Genomic DNA, 27,257 nt, shown 5'->3' on the forward strand with positions numbered 1-27,257 from the left:
AACATCTTAATTTGATTTATTTTTACAGTGTATTGCTCCATTTTGCAACAGTGCAAATATTTTAAATTTCCTCATAAATAACAAACATAATAAATAAATAAATAAATATCATCAACATTGAAAATAAACAAAAAAAAACCATACTTAGTCACATCAGAATTGCACAAATGGATCTGAATAACCAGTTGTGTATTTACAGTTCAGCGGAACAAAGTCTGCCTTAAAGTCTGGCTGTGGCTCATGGCTCTTCACAGAATAATAGCACTATCACACTCACTATACTACTGGGTCCTCTATGACAAATAAAGAGTACGGTAGTTAGAGATAAACAGAACTCAATCAAGGAAATCCTTCAAAAAAGGAAAAGAAAGGGAAACTTCTCAGAAGTTTGGATTCATATCACTGTGCTACATAAAATCGGAACTTGGCTTTTAATTGACTCGAGAAGGCTCAAGGTAATCCATTGATTTTATACAAAGGAAATTTAGTGGTTATGTTCTCAAGTCATCCACCACACTTAATGTAGCCAGCATATCTGCAGATAATCTTGAAGTTGTTTCTAGTTCAACTTTGTTTTTCGATAGAGTTTGATCCAGTTCAACAATGAGGTAATTCAACAAGACGCCACACTTGATTATGTATGGAAGATGTGACCAAGTATCAACAGCATTACTTTTTTGAATCAGGTGTCGGTATACGATAGGTTAACTAGTACTTGCTGCGCTCATTTAAATTTTAAACCTGTCATGTGTCCAAGAATGATATCCATTACTATGTCCACGTGAAGTAGGGTTGAAAAAAAAATCCTTTTCATTAATCCAACTAAAGCCTTTTCCACAAATCTAGCAGCCACACAATACAATTTCATGTGAAATCATGCTTGTAGCTGGGAACAAACATTAAGAAATGTAAATCAGATGTTGCACATCAAATTGCAAAAATAACAGTCGCAAACTTCAAAAAGTACACAAACTGAACAACAACCTCTCTTTTCCTTAAACATTCTCTGTCATTTAATTGACGATATGCCAATCGCACATCTAAATAAATATATTAAAAACACTCTTAAATAATGGGTCTGATCTGTTTTTTTACCTTTAAAACAGAATATGTTATATTTTATATTTTTATAAATACATATAGTTCCACTATAACACAATTCTTCTCTATTTTATAAAGGATCCAACTGATATAGAGTTCTGAGGGTCAGACTTCTTGTGTTTGTATCCATGCTGTCCTGCAGTGTGGGAAGCGTGTATCACATTGCCTGTTACTGCCACCTAGTGTGGCACGGCAGCACTACAACATTTTATCCTTCCATTGGGAGTCAATGTCAATCCGTAAACATGCATGTTATACTGGGTCACAAGCTACATACCAAAAGAAATATTATTCCTTTTCTCTCTTATTCTTTTTAAAAAATATAAATATCGCAGAGAACAACAATATCAAACCAAAAACTTTTACATCACACATGACAGAAGTCCAGAAGTGTGTCAAACAGTGATGTGAGAGAAAAGAGCGGGAGCTTGACATGTTAACACATCCAGGCACATCTTTATACTCTTGAGGAACTGACAGCTGGCATGGTGGGGTGAAGTAGTACAGCCGAGTTTCAGGCTTCCAAACAAGAAACTGTGAAGTTCAGAATTAATGGCAAACATGGTATGGAGCAGCCGGATTGTATGCCCATCAAAAGAAGAGGAAATGCTATATCTATGGTTGTTTGATTGGGAATCATAAGCTGTCCCATAACTGTTCATGATCATTGACAGTTAGTTACCTATGGAATATGTTTTGGGGGGATTACAGGGTACTGCACGTTCACATTTTTTATGTTTTAATTTGTTTTTTTAACCATAGTTGTCCAAAGTTAACCAGGATTGCCACTAACTGAGGGTACTACTGTATATTTCTAAAGCCAGGTGCCTTGTGCTCACCTTCCTTCTTCCTCCTCCTCCTCCTCTCCCCCTCCATCCATTTACCTGTACTCCCCCCTCCTCTTCCTCCTCCTCACAGTCTCAAACCGAGCAGTTGCGTTTCTTCCCAGAGCCGGTCTGGGCTGTAGCAGCAGAGGCTGAGGTCAGCCATGTGGTGACCCCGTGTCAAAGGCTGGTGGAGGAAACCGAGAGGGTGGGTGAGGAGGGTGGTGGGAAGTTCAGCAGCTCCAACACGGCTACGCCCACACTGCTGCGACGCGTGAACATGCAGGAGGCAGCGACCCATTTGTTGCTGCGTGGGTTGTACTTCTCGATGGAGTTAAGACTCGAGCTGCCATCGTTACCTCCCACTGCGTATAACCAGCCATCCATAGCCACCAGGTCATGGGTGCTCCTGGAATGAGGAATTTATTTGTAAACATATACAATTTAGTACAAAAATTCAACATGTAGCCTACAGCTACATTTTGTAGATGCCGTTTTAAGATTCATGTATGGTCCACTTATCAGGAGTGAATAATGATTTCTATGCATTTACACAGATTGCAGAGATAAACCAACACCGTTATCATGAAAGATGACCTACAGCGGAGTAGAAAAATGCAGTTTGTCTGTGCAATATTAAAAGACAACCAATTTTTCTCTGATATTAAAGTTAACTGAATACAACACCTAGTGTTTTACATACAACGTACATATCAAGATGTAGTGAGATTATTTTGGTCCAGACCATTATTTAACAATACCTTCAAATAGACTCTCTCAGCAACCGGATAAGAAAGGCACTCGAAGCTACACAGCTGATTAACACATGGGTTATTCATGGGGCCGCATAGTACAGGTTATACTGACACACACAAAGTGTGTGTGTGTGTGTGTGTGTGTCTGTGTCAAGGGACCACGAAAATTAATCTGCTGATGTGTGTTCAAATGCAAGACTACTACAACCGTAAATCACCCCCGCTCTGATGCACATCTTAAATCAGAACAATGCTGTGAGTGTGGGCCTCCACGGCTGCTTTGATTAACAGCCGCAGGACAAGTTTTCTCTTCCAGGAACTAAGAAAGAGCCGAGTGTTTTGGAAAATAGGTCATTTGATGTTTATGGCGTAAGAAGATTTAGGAAGGAGGACATCCAAATGCTCCAAATGGGACGCATGGAAGAGTACAAATGTTTCACTGAGGTAAGTATTCACAGCACTGGTACCTTTGTTACAACACAGACAGCTTTTTAATGAGCTTTTCCAAAAAGGTTCTATCTTCTAAGTTTTAAGGAACAACTGTGGGTTTCGCAGTAATTTTAGAAACAGTCGAGCCAACTTGATTGTTAAAAAGCTGGAAAAGAAGGATAGGTGGGCAGACAAAATAGTGGAGTGCATTTGAGGCCAGTGCACTTCTGCATTTAATTACCGTGACTTTGACTTGTGCGGTTGGAATAGCAGAACCAGGAGGAGGATGATGTGGGTCTGATTTTAGTACATTTATTTATATATATTTTTTTACAATTTGACAAATCTTGGTCCCATTTTTCACAGTTGGAAAAGTTGATTTCACTTTTTTCCTGTTATGAAATACATCTATGGTCATTGGACCTGAACTCAACTTCTGTGTATGCGATATGAATGCTGGGTGCAGGCTAACCTGCGTATGTTCATGGGGGCCACTCCCTCCCAGGTGTTGGCCTTGGGGTTGAACCGCTCCACAGAGTTCAGGCAACTAGTGCCGTCGTTGCCCCCGGCGACATACAGCATGCCGTCCAGCACGGCCACCCCGGCGCTGCTGCGCCGACTCAGCATGTTGGCGATAGCTGTCCATGTGTTGCTCTGTTTGTGACGAAAATAGACTGAGCATTGGTCACAGGTTGCTTGATACATTTGCAGTGCAGGTTCTACCTGTTAATCCCAGCAACAGACATGTTACATGATCAATTAAACAGCACGCTATCTACCTGTGGCTCATATTTCTCCACTGTTGCAAGATGTGAAGAGCTGTCATAACCTCCCACTGCATACAAGCTGCCATCTGGAGGGGAAAAGGGAGTGAACACTGTAACAACAATGTCAATATTTGCAGTTGAAGGCCAAGAGTTTTTTTGCAACATTCTTACCCAGAGTTGCTACTCGGACATATCTCCTTCGGGTGCTCATGGCAGCAATCGAGGTCCATGTACTAGTCAGCGGGTCATATCGCTCTGCACTGAAAGAGAAGAGAAAGACATACTAATGACACCCAAAGGCTGTCCCATTTAGAGAAACTGCCTTTGAGTCCAGGCCTAGAAAACAGCAGAGCAGAGCATTTTGTTTAGCAAATGTGACTAGCATTCATCACCAAAAGGTGTTTATACCTATTGAGGCAAGAGGCTCCATCATAACCACCAGCAGCATAGAGCAGGCCATGAAGGACAGCTACACCCAAACAGCTCCTCCGTGTGCCCATAGAAACCTCTGGTTGCCAGGAGTTAGTGATGGGGTCGTAGGACTCCACAGTTGCCAGGTCTGAGGTGCCGTCATACCTGAGGAGGTGTGGACATGGATTAATCAGAAAACAGATTTTTGATGACGTGGAAGCACAGGCGAGTTTACATCCATCTCCGTCCAAAATGCCATTGCTTCATCATTAATGATGATTAATGATGGGATCATCATCTGATCCCATTGGAAATCATTATGGTATACTTTTCCGTGAAGTCAGGGGGAGCTTTGACCACTAAGTGCTAAAACATAATTCCTCAGTCCAAGGCTGTGGTCGGTGGGGAAGCATGAAATGCAATAAATGGCGTAAAAAAAGTAAAGTTTTAGAGGCAATTGCATTGTGGAAAGCACTTGACAGCTTTTCAAGAGGACAATAAAGAGGTTGATCATTATTTTCCACCTAAATCATCCACATTTTACCCTTGCCAAAGCTTCCTTTTTATGATCATGTTTAGTTCACATCGTATCATGTAGTGTTTCAATAAAACAGGGGAGGGTTTTATCTAGTTAACTAGTTTTTAATTGGTCAAAGCTCCCACACTCACCCTCCGACGGCATAAAGTCTGTTCCCAATGGCTGCCACGCCCACCCGGGCCCGCCGGGTGGACATGGAAGCCACCATGTGCCAGCGATCCGTCCTGGTGTCATACGCTTCGCAGTCTCCATGGATGGCAAACAAGCTGCCGCCACCTGCAGAGACACACACACACACACAATATGATCAAAAACCACGCTATGATGTCCAGCAGTTCCGATGATTTTTCCAAATTGCTGGACCCGTTTACGTCTGGCTTGGATGCAGCAGGGTCCACTCGGAAGAAACACAGGTAGAGGACAAGGTTTCTGCACATCACCGTCTAAAGATCTTAAAACTATTTTAGCCATTAGTCAGACCCCTGTTTTTTATACGTATTCATCTCAATGCGTCAAAATGTGTATGTTTGGGTATGACGTTGAGTGTGGCCGAGGGGTACCCTACTGGGTACCTTCGGGGGCACACTGACCAACGGCGAAGAGCACAGGGCTTGCACCCTCACAGCGTCGCAGGCGCGTCCGGCTGTTGCTGAGGACGCCCCTCTGCTCAGGCATCAGGTGGTACTTAAGAGCCTCGATCAGAAGGTCCTTGCACTCAGAGTGGTGTCGGACCAGCAGCTCTGTGTCCACGTTGCTCATCAGAAAGTCTCGCCTCAGCAGCGGCAGCCGCACGCACTTCATTAGCTAACATAGGTGAAGGTAAAAGGGGAGTTTTGATAAGAGTGTTTAAAAAAAAAATATATATATATATATATATATAAATATATATAAAAATATGAAACAAAGTCCTACCCAGGGTACATGTTGCCTACGTCCATCTACATCATGTTTCACCCAGCTCAACACAGCCCGGTACACTTCCTCTTCAGATGGCACGTTGAGATTGTCGCTGGAGATTAAATCCAAGACCTGCGCAGACGAGACAAAGAAAAAACGTTTTTATGAGAGCAACTTCTGCTAATTCAAACCCCTTGTTCCTTTAATATAACTCTGATAACTTGCAGAATTAGCTTTTGAAAAAAAGTGACTGTAAAAGCTCCCTGACCAAAAGAAGTAAATTGAAAATTGTGTTGGCCAAGAACAGCCTCAGTTCCTTCAAACTGTACCCAACTTTGTGTGACGAAATTTGTAACAAAACTTGTCTACTTAGTAAAGTGTTAATACTTAAGGTCTTGTAGTTTTGCTCTGAACTACGACAGGCCCCATTGTGTTAGCGTACATGCTCAAGTGTATCTTGCTGTTATTGCAAAATAAGAAGTCACATCACCTTTGCCTGCACAAGGGTGATGTGACTGTGTTGTATCAAAATGTTCCCTTGTCTGGGCAGTTTTGTGGATTGTTTTGACTTCCTTACAGTCTGATTATCTAAATGTCTGCAACATTTGCACGACCCTTGCTCTCTCTCTGTAAAGAAAGCTCGCTCCCTGTAAACTGGACTCTTCCTCTCTGAGGCTGTGTTTGCATTTTCTGCAATGCTTGTCTGCACAGAAAGAAACTCCTCAAAATACAACTTCTGCTTTTCAATTATATCTATTTCAGTGTTAAAAGACTCACGCAATGCGGGTATATACGATTTTTCTACTGCACACTGTATTTTTTCAATAGTGATATTTGAAAGGGAAATGCAACGGTGAGTTTTGTCTGCATCATATCAAACTTATCAAACAGAATCCCTCAATTCAAAATGAACAACAACAATGCCTGTGTTGGTAGTGGTCAGTGATATGTTCAAGCTAAACGCTACGCGTGTATGCGTGGCACACTATGTGCTGCAGACAGAGTGGCTGGCTGGCACTGTTCCCAGATACACCCAAGGCTGGCAGGGCCGGGTGGGGCCAGAGCGGCCAGCTGCAGCAGCTGTCTGGCCAGGGTGGATCAGTGCAACAGTTAGAAGCCTACCAGGAACCGCCTGCCCTAATCCACAGAAAAATACTGCCACTGCTACTGCTACTGCTACTGCCCCACCCTGCAGTTAGGTGAGTAGCATGCAGAGGTAAGGGAGTTACATTTGCCTGCACACTGCATCACATTGAGTCAGAAAATGTCTGTGTATGGGGAGGGGATTGGGTTTTGTGGTCTGAGTCAAGATACTTGATATATCTCTATACACCACGACACACACTACTTCGGATGCAAGCATTCGTTCTTGTTGGAGAAGCATCACCAAATCGGACCAATCACAACCTCGCCATGCCATGCCGCCTCCTTTGCAGAGCATGGACAGAAATATGGGACATATTCCACAGCTCTTTGAGCTGAGAGTCCGTTAGAGCAAAAGCAATAGTCTAACAATGAAAAAATGGGGAAAATGTGACTTTATGCAGCTTAACTGACTGTTGTAAAGGATAGTCCGTTCACTCTACCAATACAGATTCAGTCTCGGGCTTCGAAGGGCCGGAAAGGAGACAGAAGCTTAGCCACCTGGCTAGGCCGAACAAGCAGACATAATTTACTAGATAAGATGATTCAAGTATCTTATTTGTTTAGGTATCAACCCAAACACATCCAACGCATATCACATTCTGCGCTTTTAGATGCAGTCTGATATTTTGAGGCCAAAAACGATATAAAGCAAAAAGCAAAACCATTAAAATAATACAACAATGCCATTTAATTGGCAAGCTGTGTTTTATAAATTGGTGCTTATGTCAAAAGCCAATATGATTGAGATTAATGTACATAGTATTTCAATGATCATACTTGAAATAATAAGCCTAAACATCTGATTGTAAATGAACTTTGCATTGTGCAGAATACTACGTTGATTTTGGGTGGTGGGCCGTCGTTTCAGTTTGGCTCAGACACTGCCTACATTGTTTCTTGAGCCTTAATTGAAAGCGCAAAGTACATTCAAACTAAGAGGGCAGCAAGTTGCAAACCAAAGCGTTAACAGAGAGAGATATTCCGCGCTATGAATATGTGCCCTTTCACTTCTTCTTGCTTTACACAGAGCAGGAAACAAGAGAGAGCATCGTCATTACCTGTTTAAGTGGCAGCAGCATGAACTCCTCGGTCTTGGACACCTCCACAAAGTGCTGCAGGACATACTTGTGTGCTGATTTGAGCAGGTCGCTGCAGGAGTGCGTGTCAGCGAATCCTCGGATGCCCAAGCAGTTGGAGGGGTCCAGCTGGCTGAGGAGGAACTTACAGCAGGCGTCCCGCACCCCGTTGAGCTGCAGCAGGCTCGCTGCCGGGAGCAACGTCTAGAATACAGGTGGACATACACCGAGTCAGTCAGTAATGAATGGTCCGACTTAACAATCTGGTCTATATATCTGACATTGTCTACCTGCACGTTGCCTTCTCCGACTACAATCTCTGCTGTGTAGGCATACTGGACCAGCTGCTCCAAAGCCTGACAGTCAATGTCATGAAGGGTCACATGGGTCTGCCGACTCTCCGACATCTCATCTGCGTAACGGCGCAGAACGAGAGCCGTTACAGTTTCTGAAAAATTACAACCACTAAAACTCTGGCCAATATAGTTGCCTCCCGGTTCAATCATGCTGATCCATGGAGCTTCCTGAAGTCTGTTGCTGTCATTTAATCAGTTTTTATAACATTGTTATGTCATGTTTTTGAATCCATACACCCTTGCCCAGCGCAGGTATTCCTGCAGAACTGTAGGTTGGTTACGCTTTAGCAATCAAATGTTTCAACAGTGACTTTGCTGTTTGGAGGATAATTTACAATCTGCAGATTCTGTTAAAATGGGCCAATTAGTAACTTGTATCAAAGCCAGACAACTGAATGTCTGGAGGCCCTTTGTACCCTGTAATGTGACACACACACACACACACACCTCATCTGACCACAAGTGCCCCAGACAGGAAGAGGGAAATGGAAGCAATGAGGCTGTCAACCAACTCTGAGCAACACAGCAAAATGTGCACAATTTGATGTCGGTGTGAAATGTAAAAGGAAAACAGCATGCTGGGCTTCATGGATTTCACCGTGTGTGTGAGACTGAACTTACTAGTAAACATTGCGTGGAAGTAGGGGCTGCAGGATGCCAGCACCACTTTGTGCGCCTTGATTTCTTTGTTGGAGACATGCAGCACAATGTCACAGAGCAGGCCCCGTTGTCGCATCCTGTTCATGGACACGAAGGAGTCGTGGTAGTGGCGTTTCGAGTTGTGCGAGATGCTGTGGCCATCACGGTTCAGCAGCTGCATCCCGCCCTCCATCATGGTGCCTGATGTGGCGGTCGCTGGCTCTTGCCTGGGCCGCACTCTGGGCAACTGAAACGTGCAGAAAACCATTTTCTTGTTCACGTATAAAAATGGCTTGTTGTCACAGATAAATGTCACATGTGAGAGCTTAGTTGATCTGGGGGGAGGCAGGTGTTATGACAGGTGTCCCGGTCAATGATTGTACCTATTTTCACAGGCAAAGTACCCAACCTGACAGCTATGACAGGAAGCCCACCAGCATAACAGAAATCTTAGTTAAATTACACAGTGAAGGTTAGCAAATTATTTTGCATTAAGACTTCTTAATCTAGGAATATTAAATCACATTATGACAATAGGGAACGAACATTATTAAAATGTATAAAATCAAATCAATGCTGGCTTCTCATCTACGGGACATTCTTGGCTTATCTAATTACAATGACTCCTGACGGGCCAGTTTAATGGCGCCAGAATTAGCTGTGGAACCCCCGCCCACCTTACCCCAGTTGCAGCCTCGGTATGCAGGGTGGGAGTAGAGGAGGATGGAGCCTGAGTTAGTACTCTCATCTGCCCTGCTCTCGGATGGAGAACACACTTCAGAATGTTGCATAACCATCCTCACGCAGTATCTTACAAGTTAGTGTCGGATAAATATTTAGGAAGGCAAACTACTAAATCAAATGGGACATTAATTTAATCATCCTCGGCCTAGAACAGAATATTTTTCCTTAAATACACTGAATTGGAGGCTGTGATACATTATAAGGACAGAATATTTGTACAAGCAGAAGCAGAAGTGGTTTTCAGTTTTAACCCAGATTCTCTGAACTGCTCTGATGCAGAGCTTCCAGAAAAGGTGTATTTTAAAATATCCTTATCCTCTAGTGATGGTTTATTTCAAATGAATTATTCGAATTTGAAAACATCAAGGGTTGTTTGAGACAATAACACAAGCGAATGAGAAGAAATAAGCAGCCACCACAGCCAAGAATATTCATAATTTGGAAGTCCAAGTCATGCAATGATAAAGTCTAAAACAAAACCACAGATCTAGACTTAAACGTGTCTTTCCGACCAAATACCCGATGCACTGAAAGCAAACGCATTATAATTATGTTGTCATCTGCCCAGAGGCACTGAAAATACTCCGTACTGTGCCAATGATGAGCATCTCAAATGTCAGCACAGCTGCCTGGCGACTAGGTTCAGGTCGCCAGCATTTTCTAAAACACAATGGACCACAAAAAAAGAAAAGCTTTATGAGAAGTCAATCTGCTCTCATGCCCAGGGGAATACTGTGGAACAATGATGCAAATTGAGACAGGGGTGTGTACACAGGAGGTTGAGACGGAAGTGAACGAGTTGTACAGCTAAACTAACAGACTTAAGCACTTGTCATTTTCATCCCAGGCTCGTCTCGTAGGACCTTATCTCCTCTTTCTTGTTCAAAATCTTAACTGACAACCGAACCAAGACTGTGTGGTTTCTGGAGAAACATGCAAAATCTCATTGGAAACCCAAATGCTGCACTGTAATCTCTTTTGGACACCTGAAGGATGTTTCTGTTCATTGACAGGCTGCTTGTGTTCTTTAAAGAAGCCCCAACCCCCACTCCATCTATTTAGAATAACAGCTGCTGCAACAGCAATAGAGACAATGAATGTGTCATTTCTTTACCAGTGGTTGTGTTGCGGTTATCCTTGGACGCAGTGTCTTCCTCAGAGGGATGGGAGATAAATCAGGCACGGTCGCGGTCAGATTGGTTTAAAACCGGCCCGAGTGGCTGACTATCTGTACATATTTCGGCTCAAGCATTGGAAATATGAAGAAAGCTTCTGTTTCGTGCTGTATATGGTTGACGTCAATGAAAAAAAAATGTACGAAAGCTGACATCGTGTGTTAAGGTGGATCGGGAGCTGCTGGAGATAAAAGCAGCAACTCTTGTCACGCTGTTGCAATGTGAAGACGACAGACGCAGACTGCACGTTAGAAAATGCACAAGAAGCTATTTCTTAGGCGCACACGTTAAACATATGCAGTGGATGATTGTTTACTATTTGACGAGACATGAACGACCTTAAGTGCCCCCTTTTGTCTGGCAGGATTCAGGAAGTACGTTCAATAAACGGGTCTTCAGTGAACGCGAGAGGCGGAGTTCTACATAGAAGCGCCATGATTGGCCAGAACCCGAACCATTTCCCGTCTCAGCTGGGCCGGTCAGCAAATCAAACTAACACCAAGCAAAACCCACTCACTCGGTGTACCAGAATGATAACTTATTGTAATACTCCTTTCTAGTTTTATGGCAATACGTGAGGATTTGATAGTTTAGTATGATGCTTTAATTTAAGTAAACTGTTTCCAATATATGGGCTGGCTTGCTACCGTTAGCTTTGCTGCACCAACAGTTGAAAAGAGAAAACTCACCACTCGCCGTCGTCGGTGTCGATATGACAGCAATGATTTCTTCCTATTCCTAAGCTTACCCAGCGTTGTGGCTGCGTAACGCAAGGGTCCATGAACTAAAGAGAAACATCTGCTCTGCTAATCTTCGGCAACCCGGGTCCCGTGAAAGCAACCGGTCATTTAATTTAAACATACGTGTGGCATCAAAACACTGCTTGTTCTTGGACCCAGTTGTAACCGTGAAATATCGAGGTTGCAGTGCCCGCCTTTGCTTTGTTTTTAAATGTGTTGTTCGAATAAGTGTTAAGCATTACGTGTCAATAGTGTCCCATGTTATATGCTGTTGAATATCATCGTTACTAAATACTAAAAAAAAAACTCCCCTACAGTGTCGGATCAAACAAAAAAATCTTATTTTATTACATTTGTGATCTGTTTCGCGGTGGGACGCCTGTGAAACCTAAAACCAACCACTTGGGTTTGCAGTGGTGCATTGTGGGTATTGATGTTTGAGGTGGTCACGTTTCGGATCCAGCATGGCAGCGAAGCAGAAAAGGCATGTGTATATTTTCTTTACTATGTGCGGTGTAATTTTGTGTTTAAACAGTTAAAATGTGGGGTGTTTTTTTAGAGCTGTTAGTGTTGTCTTTCTTGTTATTGTATGGGTGAGGTTTCAAATACTTTTAGCTAACATTAAGAGTGTGTTAGCCCCACATGCTGTTAGCGTTAGCTTAGCAGGCAACGTAAGCTTAAAGCAAACACGAGCCACATGTTCAGTCTTTTCTCCTCTATGAAAATAAGACTTTCACAAAAGTTTAACAATGTTTTAGTTGTTACCGACAAGCTGGTAACAATAAAAAGCAAACGTTGCTGTTGCTAACGTAGTATACAGACACCCCCACATGTTGGCCTAACTGTGTCTTGTTGAACTGTTGTTTTTGTAGGAAGTTACAGGACCTCAGTATGGAAGAGTTCATGCTGTCAGGTTTGGACTCTGGCAGTGAAAGTGAAGCTGATGGAGAGACTAAACAGCAGAATGGACTCAAAACAAACAAAAAGCCGAAAGAGCTGGAATCTGACGCCCACACGACGTGGGTTTTTTGATTTAGTGTCATTTATTTTTACACACTGTTTTATGTGTTGTGATGGTAATAACAATATAAAAACCTATTAAGGACAAACTAGCAACTGACTTGTTTTTTGTGGGTGTCATCTTCGTATAGGGATGCTGCGAAGCAGGGTAAAGCCACTGAGCACAAGAAGCAACTGTCCAGGTTACAAGACAAAGATCCAGAGTTCTACAAGTTTCTGCAAGCAAATGACCAAACGCTCCTAAACTTCGATGACACAGACAGCTCTGAAGATGAGGATGAGAGAAAGTATCACAGACTGCCAAGTGCACTGGAGGTAGGCTGCCAGCTGTGTGTGTGAGGGTTCATGATTGAGTTAATTTGTGGGGGGAAAGTCTACATACTGTGGTGATTTGTACGTAGGCGGCTGGCTCTGAGGATGACGAAGAGGAAGACGAAGAGGGTCCGAAAGCTTCGAAGAAATCCAAGAAGGCGGTGGAGGTCATCAAAGTCACAGACAAAATGATTAAAGACTGGAAAACTTCAATGAAGAAGGAGCCCAACCCCCGTCTCTTCAGGGAAGTCACTCAGGCCTTTAAGGCTGCTGTGTCTACAACCAAGGGTGAAGGAGGGGTTCAGTGTCGATACAAGGTTGCTGACAGCTCAGGTGGGATATCATTTTTATATATTTGTATAGCAGCTTTAAATTAAATGCATTAAAATCTCAGAACATTTGAATGTAATTTAGGAATTCTTGCATCAGAAATGAATAAATCACATGTTTGATGCCATCTTTTGTTCATGAGCTATCAAGGATACATCATCAGACTCATTTGTTCATTGAGGGTCAACACCTGACAGAATTATACAAAACAGCAGTGGGTTCATCAATAACTAAAACAACCAGATATGGTGGTAAAATGTTTTGCTTCAGCTGCCCAAGCTCAACTTTGCACGTATTGTATGATTTCTAACCTAATGAGATATTTGTTTAATTTGAACGAGTTGCATTGGGAGACTGCCATAAAACCATGTGTTGCCCCAAAACGTGTATACATAAATATCGCTTTCCTTTTACTGTCTGCAGTGTTCAACGGCCTGGTCTTGTTCTGTATCAGAGATATTTATGGGGCCCTGCAGAAGATGCTCAACTTGAAGCCAGATAAAGACCATAAAAGGTATGTAGTGGATATCACCTTTTTAAAGTGACTTCCTGTTTATAGTCTTAATTTGGCTACGAGAATATGGGTAATTTCTTCATTTTGTTACTTTTGTTGTTTTCCCAGGTTAGTGCTCCCGTCGTCTAGTCCGAGGTGGCAGAAGAATCAGATTGACATCAAGATGTATCTCAGTGGAGTAGTTCAGGTTTGTTTTTCTCTTCGATTCAAGTGTCTCCTTTGCGTCTGTTTGAGATTTCTCCCTTTTGAGTTCTGCCTCTTGTGTTTTTGGGAGGTAGACGTGAGGATATACAGTAGAGAAAATGCAGATAAATGTTTTTCTGTGACACGAGAATCAATTTATAACCCACTGTAGATTCCACGATGCATCTTGAAAACATCCCCGTATTCATCTGTTTTCCTCTAACGTCTCTTTTGTATCACTCTCCTTAGCTGTTATCCTGTCTGACAGAGTCTACAGTCATCAGTGCAGTCCTGCGGCACGCCAACCAGCTCGTGCCTTATTACCTTTGTCTACCCAAACAGTGTCGTCACCTGGTGAAGGTAACACTTAAACCATTGTTGGAGGCCATTGAATGTCATCCTCAGTCCAAAGACGCTAATGTTTTTTTCCACGTATATTTTTGCCAATGTGCCATCTTATGATCTTTGTTTACAGCAATTGATGAAGCAGTGGAGTACAGGGGAGGAGACAAGTCGGGTTCTCTCCTTCCTGGCACTCAACAAGATGTGCAGACACAAGCAGGAAACGTATCTTAACCCTATTCTCAAGGTGAACTAAATGCAAATCAACACTGAAAGAAACGTGCTTTGCAGTGGACTAGAATTCACTGAGTAATTTCTTGAAATATTAAAAGTAGAAAGTATTTTAATTTGTTTTGGTTGTTATAATGTTTTTCTTTCTCTTTGCAGCAAATGTACATTTCCTATGTACAAAACTGCAAGTTCACATCTCCCAACGCACTGCCCATGATCAACTTCATGCAGCGGACCCTTACGGAGATGTACTCCCTGGACACACAGGCCTCTTACCAGCACGCCTTCATCTACATCCGACAGTTGGCCATCCACCTCAGGAACGCCATGACCATGAAGAAAAAGGTTGGTTTTTGACTGTGTATGTGCTATGCAGACGGTTTAGTTTAGTGGTTAGAAAAACTTTTGAAGACGCGTAATTCAACAAATTCAAGAATATTTGATGATTACTGTGATGAAGGGATTGAATCACTCTTTCTTTTTGAATAATTTAAAGATTATTATATTATAACTTTCAAATTCTAAATGTCATTCTTTTGTTGTTATCTATAGTAGAAACTCCCAACTGCAATGATTAAGATGTTTTTTAAAACACATTCTTGGACTCTTACTGACATTTGTAGTTTTAATTATGTAACATCTGCTGCCAAGAGCTGATGTTAGTTAAGTTTGTCATAATTCCCTCTCCAATATCTGTTTTCATTTCTGGTATCAAGTCGTTTCTCAGCAATAACAGCTATTTAGCGTGATTTAAAGCAGGGATATGTTAGTGAGAAATGGAAGCCAGGTCACTGAGATAATTACAATATCATGTGTCTGTTTTTCAGCCAGTTTCTTTGCAGATTATTTTAGATTTGCCTACATTACATGTCATTTACCTGATGCTTTTATCCATTATAAATTGCCATCTTTGGGTTCCTCACTCAAAAGCTTCAATACAGAGACACGTTCTTTACTTGTTTCTGCATGTATTCCCACGTACACTATAACACAGCATTTGCACATCTTTGCTTGCTTATTATCATCCAATAAACAAGCACATCCTCATGAGACATCAGAAAAAGAATATAACTCAATTAAATGTCAAGAGTTCAGATATTTTGGAAGTTCATAGTCATTTAAGCACCTCCATCAAGACCTTGACCGTCTTTCGTTGTGTGTGTTCTGTAGGAAACGTACCAGTCGGTGTACAACTGGCAGTATATCCACTGTCTGTACCTGTGGTGTCGGGTCCTCAGCACCTTGTACCCAAGTGATGTTCTCCAGCCTCTGATCTATCCACTATGCCAGGTCATACTCGGCACCATTAAGTGAGTATATTTATATAGACTATTGTTATTTACAGTTGTTATAGACGTGCTTATGCATTTTAAACAATATGAGATGAAAAGATGCTAAATGTTTTTTTGAGGTACTTGTATCATCGTAAAGTAATATATTATAATGTCTGAAATTAAGCAGTTAGCTATTTGTTTTCACCATTTGTGACCAAAAGTTATATATAACACTTTTTAATTTTTTTTTTATAACGTTCTGTTTAAAAGATGCCTGTTCAGAACGGGCCGGGCTCTTGTTGTGTGCTGTTAACCACAGTAAACCCAGAATACACAACCTTTGGTAGGCAACCTGGGGCCCCCAAATTAAAGGACCCTACACAGCTGACATACTGTTACGAAGTTTGGATATACAGTTAAGATTAGTAGTAGGGCTGCATGGTTTGGCCAAAAATCCAAATCCCGGTATTAAGAAAGATTCTGATGGTATCTCGGTATGTGACGATGTTGCTTTTTCAAGTAAACGCATTAGTTCATGACATTCATTGACCCCGAAAAGGACTGCCGGCTACCCAAACAGCTGTTCACTTGCCAACTTGCTCGCAACTGGCCAGCGAGTTAGCTTGGTTGCATGTTAGCTTGGTAGCTTGTTGTGGCTGCTGTTGCCACCAGACCCTCGACAGACTTTGCAATAAATCGTTTTCTGATTTAACGTAACTTACGTTGGATTTTCCAAAACCAGAATTCCTCTAAACAGACACAGCTCCTCCCTTGGGCACAAGTTGTGTTGGTGCGTCTGTCCCTCGTTGTTTCTCATGTATAATCATGTTCATGTTACTTCTTGTTGTGAGCTGTACTCAGCATGAAGTTCGACGGGGTAATCTTTTATAAATGTACAATTATTAGTGTGACAAATTGGATGTGTTACAAGCTGTTGTGTTATGGTGTTTTACCCTGTTAAAGAGTGTTTGTTGTGGGTTAGTCATTGTCGTTATAACCATGACTAGGGTTGGGTATCGTTTGAATTTGAACGATTCCGATTTCGATTCCTTGTTTCGATTCCGGTTCCCAGCGATTCTCGATTCCGATTCTTTTAAGAGGCAGGGTCAAAAAAGTTTAAGTTTAAGATATTTTAAATGAGCTAGCTAACCAAGGGTCTTTCTGAAGGAAATAGTCTGACCTTCTCCAATGTTAATTCTATGAACTTTTTATTAACTTTACTATGAATTTCTAACAGGGCTGATTTCAACTACAATATAAATATCAAACTATGAACTTGAATATTGTATAAACATTATAAATTATGAATATATTTTAACAGGGGTACACTTTCCTCCAGAGAGCTTTATTTTTGAAACCTCACAAAAACACATTTACACGTGAGTGTATGATACTGCAGGTACTTAAACGTTACCTTGCTCCCACTGATGGACGAACCCTTGGAATCAGAGGAAGAGGCAGCGCGTCAAACACGGGGCACACGGAGGGGGGGGGGCGTGGCGCGCAACTCTCCCAACCTCAAATCAGGGACACTTTCGCTGACGGGGGGATGCTGACGGTCGACGCGGGGAGTGCTAGTACAATCTTTTTTTTCTTTCTTTGCAGCGCCAGCCTCACGGCTCATTTTAACAGATAGCTCCGCTCTGGCCACCCGGCACCTGCGCGCGCACTCGTCTGATGCGTCACAAATTCACAACAACCGGGAGTTTTTTGCCAAGTTTTCGGTTTGTTTCGAGAAGTGTAACCACACATTGGACCGCCGATGCATGCTACACTTGTTTGATCGCGCTGTTACGCCAACACGCCGGTGGACGCTTCTTCGTTGGTGTTCAGCGGTTTCTATTTCCGGTCGGCGCCGGCGGACTGAGAATCGAAACTAGGAATCGAATTTTAAACTTTTGAACGATACCGGGTAAATCGCAAAGCTAGTTCCGATTCCAATCGATTCTCGATTCTCGATACCCAACCCTAACCATGACTCAATCTCAACATGCGTAAGACAAGTAGGTATGAATGCTACGTGAGAAATTCATACCGTACAGGAATCTTATACCGCTTAAACCAGTCTACCGTGCAGCCCTAATCAGGTTGTATGTATTGAATTATGTTACTGTTCTAACTCATCGTACTCTTATTGTATAATAATTAAAAAGTAATATCACTTCAACGTTATAGTACTGAAAACAATGCAGTGCTGCATTTACCTGACAGGCAAGTGTTACTGGTTTGGATGCAGATAATTAAATGATCAATTCCCATCATGCCTGCAAACATGTCGCTTTTCGGTGAGATTTGCCATTTTGAAAACACTTGACCATCCATGTGAATTGTGTAGATCCTTCTTTGGGGGGAGGGGGGCAACTGCCCTCCCAACGCTTATGAGATTGCAGTGATAAAAGACGTCGTTGTTGTCCCCTGAACACTATTTGAGACTGCTTTATTGATAATTGCACTATTAATTGTTGATGTTTGCTGATTTTAATATTATTAGTTTTGTTAGTCCATCATGCCTTAGAGCAGGGAAGTTCCACAAACCTACCCAATCCACTTCAACCCAATTTTTGTAATTATCAAAATATAGCAGATATGTTTCTGTCAATCATCAACAATATCTCAACTACTGCCAAGACATATTCTCTCTGGAGTTGATTATTCTGGTATTTCTGAAAAAAAACCTGTTTTGTCCTTGAAATGTTACCCACAAAAGGACAAATTAAATCTGCCCTTCCTGAATACTATTGGCTCACCAGAAGCTGAAGTAAGACGCCGCCATGGCACATTTACTCAGGGCTGCTTTTCAATCTTACTGTAGTTCTGCCGGCATCAGTATAAGATAATGATGTATGTTAATGGGTTATTGAGATTATGCACAAAGTGCAGCAATGGGGATGAAAATTGTGGGTAATGTTATCACTAACTTGAAGTAATACACCAGCGTAACCATGACTTAATTTGTTATTTAGGCCGTTTATTTTTTACTGAGAGATATACAGCCCTAAGTGCATATCTTTATCACTACTGTTTGATAACTCTGATACACGTGTGTGTGTGTGTGTAAAGAATATTGAACCGAATTATTATTTCTGATTCACAAGTACAATACAGTGATTCACACTGTACAATTTTCCAACAGCAGGTGGAGACATTGACCGTGGTTTTCTTTTCCCTTTTCCTGAACAGACTGGTGCCCACATCGAGATACTACCCACTGAGGATGCATTGTTGCAGAGCCCTCACCCTGCTGTCCAGCAGCACCAACACATTTGTACCTGTGCTGCCCTTCCTCCTGGAGGTAAGACCTCATATCCAATAACCACTAATCCAGGTGCATAAACGGGACTATTACAGCTTGTTTCAGGTTTGCAGCAGTTTAAATATTTTCTCCAACCAGTACACCAAACTGACAGATCTCAAATGCCTTTGAATTATGCAGAATAGTCAGTCAGTTGGTTGTCTTCATCTCAAGCGGAAACAATAAAAAAAAGTCTATGTGATGAAATGTTCCGTCAGTGGTTTGCTGTGGAAACACCAGTAGCGTCTCAATGGATTTTGGTCTCAACGGCCACAACTGAAGAAGTTCATGGGGAAACGCAACTAAAGATAAAACTGAGAGCGAGAGACAGGTTTTTATCAGACCAATCACAAGTCACCAACTGACAACATTTTCTCCGGGTCAGGTGATCGTGCGGTTTGTGTGTCTTCTGTGAGCAAGGGTGTGCAAGTGTTTATGCGTGCTGTGGGTCTGTGCTGTCATGTGCCAGAGAGTGATGGGCTGGCGACAGCAACTAGCTCGGCCCGCCTGGATTGCTTTGCCTTTTTTCCTTTTCTTTGTAAGCGTGTGCGTGTGTGCATGCGGCAGTTTGACCGAAGCAATAAAGGCTCGGTTGTGGTTCACACGCTGGTCCTAACGCGCTGTGCAGACCACATCCTCCCTGCTTATGGCCCGCTCTCAACTCCCCCCTCCCTCCCCCCACAGAGCCCCCTCCCCTAGCCCCCCCTACAGCAAACTGTTTATTTGTGACGCACAATATTTCCTGTGCTTTTTCTGCCTTACTGTTCCCCTTGTTAAAGCACAGTAAAAGGCAGGCTGAGGTACGCTGCTACTGTTTTAATTAGCACAGTAGAAGCAGCCCTTTCCTCCTGTGTGTCTGTGCCTGTGTGTGTTCTCGCATCTCCAAGGGGGGTGTATGATTTGGAGCTTCCTGCTTCACTAGGTGTGTGCGTGCGTTTGCGTGTGCGCGCATTCGGTTGTGTATATGTGCATGCACCAGGGTTGGCCCATGCCTTCCCACTTCCCTCTGGCTCCCCCGCAGACCGCCACCACATCCTATGTTTGTACAGACAGCACCGGCCAGGAGCGCTGCCCTGCTTCGCACACTGAGCACAGTAACGACCACACACACAAACGCAGAGATACGGGCAGTCAGAAATAGCTTGATACACAAATATAAGACCAAAATTCACTTGCGCATCGTGAGCAGATGTGAATGCTTGAGGACAAAAGCCCACTCAATGGCTAGAATGTACTTTAACAGACAGAGATAGATGTAAAATGAACCATTGTAGAATGATTGTCATGTATGTACGTTAATGCAAAATGAGTCATTTCTTTTGTCAAATTTAAACCAAAATACCAACGGGGAAACAAGAATAAAATCACAAATGTGAACTACGATTGTCTGGAAACATGTTGCTATGTTTGGCGCCACGTTAAGCACTTCACTGTGATAGCACAACATTTCTGAAAATATGTGGGTCTGAACTAAGCATTTTCTTTTCTTTTTCTTTTTTATAGATCCTTCAACAGGTGGACTTCAACAAGAAACCAGGGCGAATGAGCAAGAAACCCATCAACTTTGCAGTCATCCTGAAGCTGAGCAACGTCAACCTGACAGAGAAAGCATATAAGGTGTGATACACCACCAGTGCTTCTGGTCTGTGTTGGTGCTAATGAGTGGATCAATTCTTAGACCATGATATTTCCACGTTGTTTCCTTTCCTGCGTGTTAACCATGTGTGTGTGTGTGTGTGTGTACTTGCATGAGGGGATTGAGAGCAGCACTGAAGGCCCCCTGGCAGGGCTCTAAACTGTCCCTGTGTCACCGCGCTCACTGCTGCAGCCAAGAGGATTGCAGCGTGGCCCTCAGGGATTATCCCTCACACTCTGCTCACTTAGGCTATTTCCACTGCTGTCACCTGAGTAGCAGCCTCATAGTCGCGTAGGAGACCTGACTCCATCTGAACCTGAACCCCTATTGGACAAAATCAGGCTTAACAAAGACAGCCACTCGGTTATTAGTTACATTTGATTCAATCTATTTTAAGTCCAGCATGTTTTATGGCGTCATGAATATGTATTGGACCCATTTATTTAGCCTGGTAATTGAATTGCCGTTTAATTTCACTACATTGAATCATTCGGTCTGACATCTTGTTTATCTTGTCAGGAGGTAATTATTTGGTTCTGCACCGACGATACAATAGAGTTAAACAACCGCCTTCATTGACTGTTCAAGCTCTTATGTGGATTTAAGTTTTTCTTAGGCTTGGATTTACGGCAGCGCTGATCTCATCTGTGCTTTTCACCATTTTGTGTCAATCTTTCATTAGGTTAGCTTTGTTGAATGAGGTGTTCCCATTTTAAATTCCCTCTTCCAGGCTCTGATTGCTTCCTTAACCGAGAGAAACAACCATCCGTGGGCACACCAGACCTATTTGAATCAAGATTTGGGTGTACGGAGCATAGTCACAGCAAGGCGGTTTGGCCAACAATTCATATCAGTGTTTTGTTGATTCTGGCGATATAACGGTATTTTTTGAGTAAACTGCTCGTTGGCCACCTCGCTCAGATGATCCCCTCTCTGGGGCACAAGTCGTGTTGGTGCATCTCTGGTCCTTCGTGGGGTTTTACCCTGTGAAAGAGGCGACCGTTGTGAGTGTTAGTAATTGTTGTATAATGATATGACTCGATGATGAGCGCTGAACAATTTATTTTAGCCGCTTGCCGAAGTGCGACAAAAAATTAATACAGCAAGGAAATGTAAAATCGGTATATACCGCCCTAATAGTATAACAATGACAGGTTTGACATGCATGTCTGAAGGATGACTTTTGCTCGCATTTCTGTTGCATTTTAGGACGGGTTGATTGACCAGCTGTATGACCTCATGCTGGAACACTTCCACACGCAGTCCAGCTCCATCGGGTTCCCAGAGCTCGCCCTGCCCACCATCATTCAGGTAATACCACCTTTTAAACTTATCCCGGAATGGGCCAGACTCTCAAAGGTCGTGGTTCTGTATTAATCTGCACCTTCAATTGTACACACACTCGGGATCAGTGTATTTCTGCATCACCCGTCCTGTGCCTGTAAGGGTGGACTGGATGCTTTTGGGTTTGCTTTTACCCGTGTTCCTCTCTGCTCATACGTCTCCCCTCTGTCTCCCTGCAGCTGAAAGCGTTCCTGAAGGAATGCAAAGTGGCCAATTACTGCAAGCCAATGCGCCAGCTGCTGGAAAAGGTACAGGAGAACAGCAGCCACATCACAGGACGGAGACAGAAGGCGGCATTCGGAGTGGCCGATGCCACTGCTGTGGTGAGTGTGTGAAAGAAGGGGGGAGCTGACTGACTGTCTTGTTGTGATTTTACAGGCTGCCTTCGGAGATTCCTTTTCCACAAGTTTGTATTTGTTGTCAGCTCGGCTCTTTGGTTTGCTAATGTGTGTGTATATATAAGTAAACAATACACTCTTCTAAACCTTTTTTTTTAAAGGCCTTTTAAAAAAATTGAAAATTAGTAAATTCTCACAGGTGCTTATCCACAAACAACATTTTGACGCTGAGTATCGGTCAACAATATTTTTTGGCTTTTTCCCGATACCTGTACCTGAACCAATACCTTTTATTTTGACGACATTAAAGATTTAAATGTCAACTGTTAAATCTTTATTTATTTCAATGCAACCGTTTTCTTCAAATGGAACAATATATCAATTGTTGAAACACATTTCTTCTAATTTTCCAATTTTGAAAAAGCGTCCAAACTTTTGACTCGTACTGTGCCATGACTTTTTTACACTATACTGATCATTTGTAGAACAGTTTAATGGCATATTATAAAATATAAGAACTCATTGCAATTTACAGCAAATTTCAATCAATGATGTCTTATTAATTATTGACTCTTGTGATTTGGATCCTACAGCCTCACCCTTAACTGCTAGGTAGTGTTGTATTTAGTGCACATATTTTATTAACTTATTCATATATTAATAATGTCAGATTATCAAAACATTTTAGTGTGTTCCATTTGCATTGCAAAGATGACATTTCCTTTTTGGGTTCGTGTCCAGTTTGAACAGCTGGCAGCTGACAAACCTCGTGGACTGATAACGGAGACCACTTTCCTGTGAGGAATGACCCTGTGGATATCGGAAGCTCTTATGTGTTTTTGAAGCAGCGCCTCCTATGCCTTAATGAGGAGCCATTAGTGTGTTGTCTGTGTTGACTTTCTCTCTGCATTCTACCTGTCCACACAAACATGCTTTTATCTGACACTGTTGCTCCGGAGAGTCCTAACATGTATGGCTGATTAATATTTGTGTGTGTGTGTGTGTGTGTGTGTGTGTGAGAGTTAAAGTACAACGGCACGGCGTCCGCTCCTGTCGCCACGGCTCTCCTCTCAGCCGAGGCTGTCGCCATGGCGTCCACTCCCTGGCAGTAGTAGGTGTCACCGCGGGCGCAGGAGAGGGGACGGCCTTGCTGCTGCTTTGGAAAAGGCCACGGCCTCCCTCCGGCCACAGGCCCACTGCTGATGTCACCCAAACTGAGAGCTAGCCTAATTAGAGATTCCCTGCCTCCATCCAAGTTAAACATGTTGCTCTGCTGCCTCTATGTGGAAATATTTTGTTCTGTTTGGGTCGAGGCTAAATTCAGAAGCTTTTCTAGTTTCATTTTGTGTGTGCACACCTGTCTTAATAGCAGCACGGTAAATGTGTTAAGCTAACAGGCGCAAGTGGATGCAGCCTGTTTTCTCTATTGGATTTGTTTGGGGAGATAATGTGATTGGGCCTAATCAATATCATCCACACAGACCTTCAGGGGCTGGAGATCTTAAAGTCTCCTGTTGCAGGCACCTCCAATCAGTCTTTTCCACTTCTGACCCTTCATCCTCATCCCCTCAATTGATGTAGAGATGCGATAGAATGTCACGTTATTAGGATAATTTCTGAACCTGAATGCTAAAAGTCCCTCTAATAGATTCTGCAAAAATAACTGTTGCCGCGCTCGGGCACGTCAAGTCATCACATCAACCATACAGTCTTTAACAAAAATGTTTTCATTGTGTTCTCTGCCAGGCGGCATGGGAGAAGCAGATTCAGGAGGAGGGGACTCCCCTCACCAGGTACTACAGCCAGTGGAAGAAGCTGCGGGAGAAGGAGATCCAGCTAGAAATCTCTGGCAAAGACAGGGTAATTAAAAAATCAGCACAAACAGTCCTCACGAATCTCATCTGAGCGTTCTTTATGAATGCCACTTTCTCTCAATTGTGTCTATGTTCCATGAACCTGTGATGCAATGCTGTGGAGCATTTGATTGGCAGAACAGGGTTGTGTATTTACCCTCCTGGTTTTGTGTTCTGCAAAGATGGAGGATCTGGATCTCCCTGAGATCAAACGCAGGAAAGTTCAGGAGAAGAAGATGGAGGACAAGAAGGAATTCAAGGATCTATTTGAATCAGAGAGTGGATCGGACGAAGATGATGGAAAACTAAAAATCAAAGGCAAGCTGATGCATTCATTCACACATCCAAATTTCCCTTGTTGAACATTAGGCGGCGACGTCTCGTCCTCTAGGGGGCCGTGTTTAGTAAAGCCGGGTGTTCTGCGGCTCATAAGCAAAGTCAAAGTGGGGATGGCGGATTATTTTGCATTTATGGTTCCGTTTAAGATTTGGCTACATGAGGCAGAGCTATTACATTCTCATTAAAACATCCAGAGAGGCAGGAATTGCAAGTGAAATATTAAATCAAACCAGAGAGAAAATATCTGCTTATCGGATGATTTTTATGTCTTTCCAGCCTGATCTTTCTTTAGCCCCAGAGCATGTCCCCTCTGGGTCGTCCACAGGTCACAGGCAGCTGCAACCTCGCTTTTACAGCTTTACACTCGGACACGCTCCAAGCAGCACAAAGGCCTCCGCAAGGTCACAGAGGAAAGGAGTAGGCGGAAGGGGGGATTTTTTTTTCCTAAATGCATCTGGACTTCATTGTAGGGAGAGTCCCAACAAACGAATGGGCAGCTGCCAGCGAACGGCAAGCCCCCGCCTCTCACACTGTACCCCCCCCCTTCAGCCTCGCACCCTCTGCTCCCTCCTCCCTTTGCTTGTCTTTCCTCAACCCCTTGCACAACCACGAGCTGAAACCCCCCCGACAGGAAGTACAGGCTTGGATCCCAGCGGGGGTTCCTAATTCAAACCAGCCCAGAGGTGACCGCTCCCTCGCTCTCCCTCCCTCCCTCTCTTTCTTTCATTCTGTTTCTCGCTTTTTTTCTTTTTTTCTGGCTCTGTGGGCTTCAACCAGCTGCCCCCGCATGTCCTCGCAACACGTGCACACACAAAGACATGCACACCCACCGTTCAGTCTAGAGGAGCCAAAAGCTTTTGGGCGGCTCACCAAAGCTCTTTGTGGTTGCACACACTTCCGGAAAATAGGGAGAGTTTGAGCAGTGTGTGTGAGAAATATCTCCCAGGTCATTTGGGGGCAACATCTAAGGTACCACTGAACTCTGCAAGTAACATATAAGTGTCAAAAGAGAGTAGATGGGAAGGGAAGGACATCATGTTTTAATAGGCCTTGTTTATCTGTGTTCTTTGTAACAGAATTCAGGAAGTAGCTCTGTTTAGCTTCTCTCCTTTACCCCCCCCCCCCCCCCCCATCCCATCGCAGCACACCTCTACTTCAAAGTCTGTGGACTCCAGTTGTCCCTTTGGATAAACAGCACACACCCTGAGTATACCCACAACATGAATTTAAACAAACTCCCAACTTCTCCCCAGTGCTCATTCGCTCTCACTCAGACACCTCTCCCATCATCCTGGTCGCTGTGCAACCTGCCTGCTATATTTAGCCCGTGAGCATAAGATGTCTGAAATTGCTGGCAGTAAACTGTCATGGGTGTTTGTGCAGAAGCAGCGGCGGCGTCTGTAATCGACTGTTCCGTCTCATGAGGAAATAGACGCTTCCAGCTGCCTCTGATGCCTGGCCCACATATAGGTGTCTCCAAAGCCTTCAGACATCAGCGGTGCACCAACGCAAACTTATGAATGTCTGAAGAAAACAGTACACACAATTCAATAGTTTTTCACCATCTCTCATCAGGGAAAACGGGCCGCCAAGGGTATGACGATGATTATGATGAAGACATGTCTGACATGAGCGATGAAGAAGTGATGGGCGGAGACTCAGGTTAGTACAATATTTTTTTAATTATTGTAGTGTTCAGATGCAGCTGTATTTGACATGTGCGTGTATACACTGATTAATCAATTTAGATAAGGATCACTGCTCTTATCTTTATTTCTTTGGGTTTATGGGGGCAAAGGAAGCATTCTCATGGACAAGTGATGCAGATTGACCAAAGCAGGGCTAATACTTTGCACACATTAAAGTCTCAAAGCGGATGCTAGACATACTACTCAGATTCCCATATCCCTGACCGTGCTTCCCATCTTTACTCTAGATGACCAGGATGAGGAAGTGGATGATGAGGCTCCTCAGCCGATGTCGTCCTCTGCTCTGACAAAGCTGGCAGAAGGAGATGAGGATCTGGTGGAGGACTTGGAGCTATCTGATGATGACTGAGGTTCATTAATGTTCACCTGAAAGACTTAAGCTCTCCACCGTATCAACATTTAGAGTAAACCTTTTGTATTACTTCACCTGTACAGTAAAAAAAAAATGTTCATGATGTAATGTGATCAAGATTTGAAAGTTAATAAATCCAATCATTTCCCTTAGTTTGATTTTTTTTTTTCTGTTAAATTGTTGCGCTTACCTGCATGTAGATGCAAAAGTTTCACCGGAACTGGGTCATTTGTGTTCTCTGTACGTGTGCATACCTGTAGCCCGCCTCCAGCTTTGAGGATGGGCTATTTGGAGCGAGCTAGGAGCCGGTTCAGAGATGCGGGTGTTGAGCCCTGAGGCAGCAGTGCTGTGCCAGGCTGGCAGGGTGGCGTCTGATGGTGTGCCAAGACTCTCTGCCCAGGTGGTAGAGCAGCAACACAGGCTGGTCTGTTTCTGTGCCAACTCTCTCCTCCCCCCCCCCCCCCCAACCGGGCCACTGTGTGTATTCACACTACTTTCCAAGGCCCAACTTCTTCCCTTTTCCTTCTGCCAGCATTCACCCCTAAATTAAAGGGTATATAGGCCTTTCTTGGGGGATCATTGTATGCATT

General features: G+C 43.2%; 2 protein-coding genes across 7 annotated transcripts; one reads left to right on the plus strand and one right to left on the minus strand.

Moving 5' to 3' along the window:
- On the minus strand, positions 1-11,822 carry klhl17 (kelch-like family member 17). 6 transcript variants are annotated; one of them, XM_062564190.1, is made up of 13 exons: positions 11,548-11,822; positions 9,622-9,692; positions 8,922-9,186; positions 8,235-8,392; positions 7,927-8,148; positions 5,738-5,854; positions 5,398-5,629; positions 4,957-5,101; positions 4,285-4,452; positions 4,048-4,136; positions 3,889-3,962; positions 3,582-3,763; positions 1-2,334 (listed from the first exon to the last, which is right to left on the minus strand). In XM_062564190.1, the coding sequence occupies exons 2-13, from the start codon at positions 9,685-9,687 to the stop codon at positions 2,106-2,108; spliced, it is 1,947 nt and encodes a 648-aa protein (XP_062420174.1). In that variant the 5' UTR covers positions 9,688-9,692; positions 11,548-11,822; the 3' UTR covers positions 1-2,105. The 6 variants fall into 6 exon arrangements, with proteins under 6 accessions (XP_062420174.1, XP_037333736.2, XP_062420176.1 ...); XM_037477839.2 differs by lacking the exon at positions 11,548-11,822 and adding an exon at positions 10,798-11,541 and having other exon boundaries at positions 5,416-5,629; positions 8,235-8,356; XM_062564192.1 differs by lacking the exon at positions 11,548-11,822 and adding an exon at positions 10,798-11,541 and having other exon boundaries at positions 8,235-8,356.
- A 114-nt stretch (positions 11,823-11,936) lies between these two features.
- noc2l (NOC2-like nucleolar associated transcriptional repressor) lies at positions 11,937-26,819 on the plus strand. The gene is made up of 18 exons (XM_062564188.1): positions 11,937-12,086; positions 12,475-12,617; positions 12,750-12,933; positions 13,020-13,263; positions 13,684-13,774; positions 13,883-13,961; positions 14,207-14,317; positions 14,433-14,546; positions 14,687-14,875; positions 15,701-15,840; positions 18,985-19,096; positions 20,600-20,713; positions 21,942-22,043; positions 22,256-22,399; positions 24,161-24,274; positions 24,450-24,585; positions 26,182-26,268; positions 26,543-26,819. Exons 1-18 carry the CDS (start codon positions 12,063-12,065, stop codon positions 26,662-26,664), a joined length of 2,250 nt encoding a protein of 749 aa, XP_062420172.1. The 5' UTR covers positions 11,937-12,062; the 3' UTR covers positions 26,665-26,819.
- The last annotated feature ends 438 nt before the right edge of the window (positions 26,820-27,257 follow it).

Source organism: Pungitius pungitius, chromosome 1 (assembly GCF_949316345.1).
Source record: "Pungitius pungitius chromosome 1, fPunPun2.1, whole genome shotgun sequence".
Lineage (NCBI taxonomy): Eukaryota > Metazoa > Chordata > Actinopteri > Perciformes > Gasterosteidae > Pungitius > Pungitius pungitius.